General features: G+C 25.6%; 1 protein-coding gene across 1 annotated transcript in view; it reads left to right on the plus strand.

Moving 5' to 3' along the window:
- Positions 1 to 8,515: 8,515 nt before the first annotated feature.
- Positions 8,516 to 9,981, plus strand: part of LOC126897619 (dynein axonemal heavy chain 1-like) — a 38,505-nt gene continuing 37,039 nt past the window's right edge. Inside the window, exon 1 of the mRNA XM_050671350.1 lies at positions 8,516 to 8,623. Within this exon, the coding sequence (XP_050527307.1) occupies positions 8,534 to 8,623 (90 nt within the window). The 5' untranslated portion in view covers positions 8,516 to 8,533. The remainder of the gene's footprint in view (positions 8,624 to 9,981) is intronic.

Genomic DNA, 9,981 nt, shown 5'->3' on the forward strand with positions numbered 1-9,981 from the left:
TGCCCTTAGTTGTTTTGTAAAAAAAAATTTATTTTAGCAGTAAAAAAAATAAAAGTTTTCAATTTTATGTATAGTTAAATAGAATTGAGCTTTGATCAGTAGATTTCAAGTGAGTTGAACTAAACAATACGGCATGGGACTCACGACTTAAAATACTATTTTTATTGAATGATAAAAGACATTTATTGTTATTAAGTTCTGATGATCGATCATATCTCTATAAGAGTTATCAGATTATGTATATGCGTTATTTTTGACATTTAACGTAAATCTCATTACCTTTATATACTTTTATACCCATATTATACATTTTTACTAATTATTTTAGTTTTTGTCTTATTGGAATATATTGCGAAGACATATTTATTTGATCGATTCTATAATAATCAAATAACTAGGAGTAAATTACTGTCAATTAAAGACTAATTTTATATATAAATATATAATAGATTATATGGGGTGGAACGGATCTAACTGACAATTCATATAATTTATGATCTACATAACATTTTATACTTTTTTTTTTTTTAATCAATTTTTAAAATATATAACTATATTAAAATATGTTTTATGTTATTTTTCGCAACTACAAAAAATATTTTAAAAATTAATTATATTTTTTTTAATATTTTAAGATAGCCATTTAATAGATAAGTTTTAAAGAAAAATGTTGATACCAAAAACTCTTATTTTAATTCAGTAGTTACGTTTATACAACATTTTGAAATTTGTTAAATTTTGATTTTTTGTACAATTTTCCTATGGTATCAAATGTTAGTCCATATTATGTAAAATACAGAAGTAAACACTTACATTATTACATTATTTACTGGTAATAGTACGCGATTTCTTTTCCAAGCATAATAATAACGTTTAATGCGCTTTATACAGAAATGATTATCTCTAATCTTTATTACAAAAGTTAGAAACATTATCGTACGACATCGCGTCGTAGACCCCAGCAAAAGTGCCGCGATATTGTGCGAAGATTATATATTCTTACCATCGCTGCTAATATTAATATNCTCATGCATGATACGTTTACGTACTTAAGTCCCTTTAAATATATATATATTCTAATTACTATTAAAACTTATATATTAATACACTTTATTCTCATTAAGAGATATGTAGTGTATTCATTCCGATTACGGGGGATGATTCTCGTATCGTCATTTTTCGTCACTACCTCCACGTTGCCTGCTGCTTTCCTTGAATGTGGTAGCAGNCTGCTGCTTTCCTTGGATGTGGTAGCCGTTTCTTAGACTCCCTCTCCGGAATCGAACCCTTATTTCCCGTTACCCGTTACAACCATGATATTGATATTAACTACTATCATAACATGAAACTAAAAAGTGAAAAAAAAATATAGTTTAAAAAAACTAAAAAACACGCTTTTAAAGCACATCGAACTAAAAAGTTAAAAATAATTTTTAAAATTAACTTAAAACAATAATGAACGAAAAATACTAGTATTATTGTGAAAAAAGCGTGGGTGCTTTATGCCATATTTTTTGTATATTGAACGCCTGACGTTTTTTTCACAATAATACTAGTATTTTTCGTTCATTATTGTTTTAAGTTAATTTTAAAAATTATTTTTAACTTTTTAGTTCGATGTGCTTTAAAAGCGTGTTTTTTAGTTTTTTTTAACTATATTTTTAAATATTTTTTAATGATTTTTTTAAAATGATTTTTAAATTAACCGTCCTCCCTGTATTTTCAGTTACCGTTCGATCACCGAGAATTTCGGTTGTATTATTACCGTCATTTTAACTAACCATTTTGTTACCTCACTCGCCTTGACGACGAAAACGTTTATTCTTTTCAGTTCTATGTTGTTAATACTTTCTTTTGTACAATAAAAAGTCTTCAACGCCTTTGGCGTTAGTTCAAATTTTCTTGTGTTGTTTTTTTTATTCAATAGCTTTTAATAATTATAAACAATTACCTTAGAGGCCATAACCTCCAAATAATCATATTATTATAAGATGTTCCTTGTTAGGAGATTTGATAATAAATGCACTTATTCACTATTATTTCAATTTATGATATATGAACTTATTTAATAAAAAATTCATGTTTTAGACTATGTTCTATAATTTTTTTTAATAATCTGAATTATACTACTAATTGTTTTTTGATGTCAATTACAAATGCTTATTCAAATGTTAATAATTTTTTTGGAAAAGAAATCACGTACTGTTACCAGTAAATAATGTAATAAGTGTTTACTTCTGTACTTTACATTATATGGACTAACATTTGATACCATAGGAAAATTGTAAAAAAAAATCAAAATTTAACAAACTTCAAAATGCTATATAAACGTAACTACTGAATTAAAATAAGAGTTTTTGGTATCAAAATTTTTCTTTAAAACTTATCTATAAAATGGCTATCTTAAAATATTAAAAAAAAATTAATTTTTAAAATATTTTTTGTAATTGCGAAAAATAACATAAAACATATTTTAAATATAGTTCTATATTGTAAAAATTGATTAAAAAAAAAGTATAAAATGTTATGAAAATCATAGGTTATATGAGTTGTCGGTTAGATCCATTCCACTCTGTATATTAGACCCGCAAAAGAAAAAAAATATATATATTTATATATAAAATGTTATTAAATGTAATTTATGCTACTCTTTTCAAAGATTGTAATTTAAATAAGAAAAGTTATCATAAAAATTTTATATATTTTTTTTAGATGTTTATTTTAATAAACTTTAAAGGCCTCGTGGAACGTGTTAATTTTGTCTTATAAGCTTCGAACTTTGACAATTTATTTTTATAAGCATTAAAAAAATAAAATAATTTTATTTAAATTTAAATTTAAACATTGAACAGTCCCTAGCAATTCAAAATATATAACGGTTATTATAACCACATCAAAGGTTTGTTTGTATCACATGTTATAATTTTACTGCAGTTACAATTTTTTTTTTTGTTATTTATATCATTATTCAATTTTTATATAAGAATAAATTATTTTAAATAATTTTTTTTTACGTCGATATTTTTTATAAAATGTCATAATACAATTAAGTTAAAATGAAAAATAATACTGATAGTGATACAACAAATTGTACGGTTAAAGGGTATTATGGAAACAAATTGATAAATATTTATGGTAAAAATGATGTTCATTTTTCACCAAATCAAATTGGTAATGCTATAACTATACAGTCATTATTTACTTAATACTAATTGAAATACATGAGTATTATTAATTAGATTACTCTGATACAAGTCTTATAAATACTCTACAAAGATTACCAAATTTAGTTCCCCAAAAAATATCAAAAAAAGATAGTAACGCTGTACCTTGCAGTCATACACCTACAAGTACAGTAAGTAAACAAATACATGCGTTTTCTTTTTTATAATTGAAATATGTTCTTTAAAAATCAGGACACATATTTTATTATATTTGTTAGGTATGTATTTTTATAAAGTGTAATAGAATTTATGGTCCTATTAGACCTGAGAATTAAATTCAAATATAAATTTTTCATAATCATCGTCATTTTACTGTTAAACATTTTGATTAAAAGAAATCTTTCATGAACTAACGAAATAATACCATTTTAGCTTCGATGCGAAGCTGAGAACGTATTAATTTTACTATAATGTGTTTTTTTTTTGTGTGTCATTTACCACTTTTTCTCAGATCTCACCAAACCGATTTCTTTCAACGATACGTCAAAAGATCACAAATCGTATCTAGTCGAAGACATTACCCTCAAAAATTGAAAAAAATTCCCTCGTTCTCCCTCAATGGGGCAACCCCCCCAAAAAATTACAAATTTAAAAATCGCTTATTTTCAATTTTTTTTACTGAAAACTGCCATAACTTTTTCAATAATGGTTATATCAATATGTATACATATTATATCAGTATGGTTCAGAGTGTTGGGTGGTTGATAAGAAAGTAGAGCAGAGAACGAGTGTAGCAGAGATGAAAATGCTTAGTTGGATGAGTGGAGTGACTAAAAAAGATAGAATAAGGAACGAGCATATAAGAGAGAGTATAGGTGTAGCGTCATTCGTGGATAAGATGAGAGAAAATAGACTTAGATGATTTGGCCATGTTATGAGGAAAAAAGAATCGGAAGCTGTAAGAACAGTTATAGAAATGAATGTCGAAGGAAAAAGAGGTAGAGGAAAACCAAAAAAGAGATGGAGGGAGGCTATTGAATACGATTTGTGGACAGCTGATGTGAACGTAAATGATGTGGGAGATCGTGTCAAGTGGAAGTTTAGGATAAGGGTGGCCAACCCCACGTAGATGGGATTAAGGCGAGGAAGAAGAAGAAGTTTATACCAATAAAATTTTTTTTTTTATAGATGCATAATTTACCTATCATTTGATATACTTTTTTTATAAATATGACCCTTTACCTGCGCACAGGTGGGGATTCAAAAATACAACTTTTTTAACTTGACTTTTTAAAGTGTTCCGGAAATACTGACACTTTTTTATATATTTAAAATTAAAGCTTATGTAATATACTTTATAAGGGAAAAAAATTTGGACTTTATTTTTTCTTCACTGCGAAAACAGACATCAAAGTTAATAAAAAAAAATACGATTTTTGTAAAAAAAATTATTTTTTTATTTTTAACTTTATAATGCTATAACTTATTGAAAAATGTATGTATCATTCTATTTTTTTTTAAGATAAGTACTATTTAATAATATTTATATATTATTAATATATATATTTATTCGTATATTATACTTATAAATCATAAAACTTGTAATCAGAATATAAATAAGGAAATAAGAGATCATGTAGTTTTTGGAATAATCCATTAATTTTTTTTAAAATTAAACATTACCTACAAATTTGCATCGAATCTTTTTTTAAAATAGTGAATTATCAATTATGACTATCAATAGATTACTTTCTGTATTGTCAGTTAGTGTAATTATAAACTCATAACAATGTGCCTTACTACCAGTGGATTTTTCAATCCTAATGACATTCTCTCAAACCTAGCAGTGGTGGTTGTTGTGATAAATGCTGTTTTGTCCTTGGGTGATTCAGAGGTATTAGTAGATATCTATTAGACAAATCCATTGTCGTAAACCGAGTATCCTCCAATATTTCGCTCACTTAAGTGTCAATTTCTTCCATTAGATATCGGTCACCAATGGTTTATTTATCGAAGCGTCGATAGTCTATACATAAATGCTTTGATTTATCTTTTTTTTCCTAGTAAAAGCAGAGTGGTTGCATAAGGGGATCTAGAATATCTAATAATCTCATTTTCTTTCCACTCAGTTAAAATAATATTAATTTCTTGACGTTCAATAGGAGAAACCTTCTATGGTCGGCATATCACTGGTTCACTATTAGATAATTTATTAATTTTCATTTACACAAACATTAGTACAGCCTAATTCCTTCAAGTTCTTTGCATAGTGTCGTGAAATTCATTTGGTAGTAGTAATAGTTCCTCTCGCTTGGCTGATGAAGCGTTCTCAACAATAAACACATCTCCTTTCCTTAATGATTAAACTTTTATTAAATGCTCATCTTGAACAACTGCTTGAATACACCCTTCTCACTCACTGGAATTTCTCTTCTCAACTGTAAGTTCATAGGAAAGACAGACACTGTCCACTAGACATGCACTAGATCAACTATGCCACATCCCCACTGTGCTGGGTTTTTTTTTAAATAAATGAACATTTTTTCATAAATAACAACTCTGATTGATTAATTTAAATTTTTATTGGTGGGCATTTATGAAGGCATCATTTATAAGTAATTATTTTAATATCACCTAGTCCACAATATTATATTTATTGTTATTACGTTCATTTATTGTACTTAAGGGATTATAGTTTTTATTTTATATTAAAAAACTTTATTTTATATACAACAGATAATTCTTTCGTATATTTACTATGTTATAGTTACAACAAATTCTTAATCCAATAGAAGGGAAACTTGAAAGGCTCTTTGAATAATACTGATGTGTGAATTAATTATGAATTATGGATATATAAAAATTTTCTTTGATGTAAACTTATTTTTAAATATTTATTTTAAATATCTAAATATTTTCGTCTACATAAGTTAAGTATTTTAGATAGTCTTAAAATTATTTAAAAATAACGAAACCCTATATAAGCACACTTGTTATCTAGCAAGGGTACATTATACTAGCACAAATTATGCCCTATGAAAATATGAATAAAAAAACATTAAAAGTTTAATATATATTTTGAAATTGCATCATGGGATCAATTATATTTGTATTACACTCGGGCCTTTTGATGATAATAATAAATGTAATATAATGTTCTATTAATATTTGTATAGTTTTTGCATTGAATGCTAATTTTATTATTTCAGTTTATACAACCACTTTCTAAATCTGTATTTAATCCAAAAATTCAAATGCCATCTGAAACATTGCCAGGTTCTCTCCCAAAAACCATTCATGCAGAGCGACTTAAAAGATTATATGCAACAATTTCTATATCTCAGTTATTAAAAAAAGAAGGAATAACCAAAGATGAAATGGTTTTTTCCAAACTTAAATATTTGGAAACTTTTTATTTGAAAAATACAAAAAATGCAAAATTTGTGTCTTTAAATTATTATGACAACACCGAGTTTGACTGTCGTAACTCTGAAGAATGGATTAATATTGCTTATTTTAATGGTGTTCAATGGCCTATTCCATGCGTTGCATATTTACCCATAAAAAACATTGAAAATTCAAGTGATTTTTGTTGGGTTAATGCAAATGTTATTGATTATGACACAGAATCTAGAATGTATACTTTAGTACTACCAAATGAGCAATCAAGTGTAGTTCATAAAAGTCCCAGGATTCATATTTATTTTAAAGGAGAAGATCCTAGGATACTTTTAGAAAGAATTAAAGATGCAATCCAGAGACGTAAAAGCTGTGAAAAATTAATGCTGTATGCTATATATTATGTAATATTTTATTCCCACTCTAAAAATAAGACGGTTACTGAATGACTTATAAAACATATACCTCTGATTCATCTTTCTCAAATATTAATTTTTTTTTTTAATCCTATTTTCTATCATTTCGATTTTTATCGCCCTAAAGTTGGCAATTTAGTATGCTGACAGATATTTTATAATTTCTCAGAAGTCTGAGAAATTCAAGACTGTAGTTTATTTACTTTTTAAAGCATTATAAACATACTTAATTACATAAAAATGTTCGTCTAACTTTCGGATTATTAATAGATTAATGTTTGTAAAAATGAAAGATTCTTTCTAATTGTACACATATTTTGCAAGAATTATCAAGGTATGATTTATTTTTTATTTATATAAGTTGCAATGGATAAACCTAAATTTTCAATATTAAAAAATGAACCCTATTGATTCTTTTTTTAGAAACATTTTGTATATAATATACAGAGTGTTTTTTTTTATTATAAACAATTCAATAACTCGTTGTAACATGTCATAAACTTCTAAAGCATTATGCTACTTATTATGTTAATCCAAAAATATAAGCAAATGCTTTAAGTTCCGAGCCCTGATTATTATATATTATATAGCTAATTATAGCTATTATAGAATTATATTAAATTGTTATTGTTAAATAATTTAATTTCAATAAAAATTCTCATAATAAATTTTTACGAACCATTTTATGTTTGATATGAAAAATCAAGAATTTTTTAATTTTCTTTTCTGTTTATTAATGAGAAAGTTTGACACCAATTTGTAATTGGTGTATAAAAAGAAATATTTGAAGACATGGATTTCCAATTCTATTTTCTACAATGGATTTTACTGCTGTACAAATTTACCCACCCGAGAGCCCATAATAGCAAGTGCAGCTTAAATCTAGAGCTTATCAACAACTAGTTTATCCACTGTACAACATAACGCACAATTTTTTAGTTATATAAATTTTAAGAAAGAGGCTTGATTTATAAAACATTTATATAATATGTCAATCAAAATTTCATTTAAAATATTTTTAAACTAGATGGTATATGTATATCGATAAAATCAACATTGAAATTGTCGAAGGTTTATCGCTTATTTCAGTAAACAATATTCTTGAAAAAATTTTTAACAATATTAAATTACAAGTAAATGAAAAAATTAGACAAATTGTAAGTATATGTAGCTTAAGTTATTTTGATAAAACCAATATTATACAATAATTATGTGAAAGGTTATAACAGAAATTACCGATTATTACAAACGATCACAAAGTTCAATTTTTATTCATAACAAATTTTTGAATTCGCCAGAACTCAATGAACATATTGATTTACCATGTTTAGAATATAAAAATCTAACAAAAGAACTTGGTAACTATTCCATAATTGTTGTGTATAAAATAGGTAACATAAAGTAATTATTTTATATTAAATTTAAATTATAACAGGAAAAATAATCAGTTCACAATATTATTTCAAAAAAAAAATTAAATTTTACCAAGAAACATTATTGGTATTACCAGATGTTTTTATAGCATTATGGTTCTCAAACATTGAGTGTTTATTAATGAGAAAAAAGAGATTTTTTAAGACCAAATTTGTAAAAATAGTATCACTTAAAGAGTTTGAAGAATTACAATCAACATACTTTGTAGAGGTATAGTTTAAAATAAAAAAGTCAATTAAATTTTCATGTATAAAAAAACATAAAAAACAATAATTGTTTAATTCTGTATTTCTTTAATCCAATGTATAATATTTGATTTAAGAGACACAAAATTGTATAAATATATATATACAAGTAGACCACATCAACTCTAGTTAATTTTGATCTACGTAATATTTTATTTATATTTATTAGCTTCGATGCGAAGCTGAGAAGGTATTAATTTTACTATGATGTGTTTTTTTTTTTTTTGTCTGTTACCACTTTAACACAGCTTCACCAAACCGATTTCTTTCAATGATACGTCAAAAGATCACAGATCGTATTTAGTCGAAGACATTACCCACAAAAATTGAAAAAATTTCCCTCGTTTCCCGTAAATGAGGGAAACTTCCCAAAAAATTACAAATTTAAAAATCACTAATTTTCGAAATTTCTTCAATTTTATTTTACTTAAAATTGTCATAACTTTTTTAAAAATGACCGATTCAATATAATTTTTTTTTTATAGATGCTTGATGTTTTTACCTATCATTTTCATAAATTTAACCCTTTACCAGCCCACAGGGGGGGATTCAAAATGACAACTTTTTCAACTTAACTTTTGAAAGTGTTCCGGAAATACTGATACTTTTATATATATCTTAAATTAAAGCTTATGTAATATACTTTATTATGAAAAATAAAAATTTCAGACTTTATTTTGTCTTTACGATGAAAATGGCTACCGTATGCTATTTTTGTGTTAAAATTCTCGATTTTATATTTTACATTTTTAACTTTAAAGTGCTATAACATTTTAAAAACCCAGCACAGTGGTGACGTTGCATAGTTGGATCAAGTATAATGATATCTGACAGTGATTAAAATCACCATAAAAAAAAACGCTTCGATGCAAATCTTTAGATAGTGTTTAATTTTAAAAAATTGGTGTATTATTCCAAAAGCAACATGATCTGCTAGTTCCTTATTAGTACATAAAATAAGCTTTAATTTGATATATGTTTGAAGGACGCAGTAATTCCGGAACATTTTCAAAAATTAAGTTGAAAAAGTTAATTTTTGTAAAAAATTTACAATTTTAAATCCCCCCCAATGAACAGGTTAAGTGATAGATTTTCAAAAAACTGATATCAAATGAAAGGTAGATATCTAAGGTTTTAGTATAAAAAAAAATTATGTTGATTTGTTGATTTTTCAAAAAGTTATGGAAGTTTTAAGAAAAAAAAGTGAAAAAATTTCGAAAATTAGCGATTTTTAAATTTGTAATTTTTTTGGATATTTCCCCCATTTGCGGGGAACGAGGGAATTTTTTTCAATTTTTAAGGGTAATGTCTTCAACTAGATAC

This window comes from Daktulosphaira vitifoliae, unplaced genomic scaffold (genome assembly GCF_025091365.1).
Source record: "Daktulosphaira vitifoliae isolate Bord-2020 unplaced genomic scaffold, ASM2509136v1 Scaffold_2, whole genome shotgun sequence".
NCBI classification, from domain to species: Eukaryota; Metazoa; Arthropoda; class Insecta; order Hemiptera; family Phylloxeridae; genus Daktulosphaira; species Daktulosphaira vitifoliae.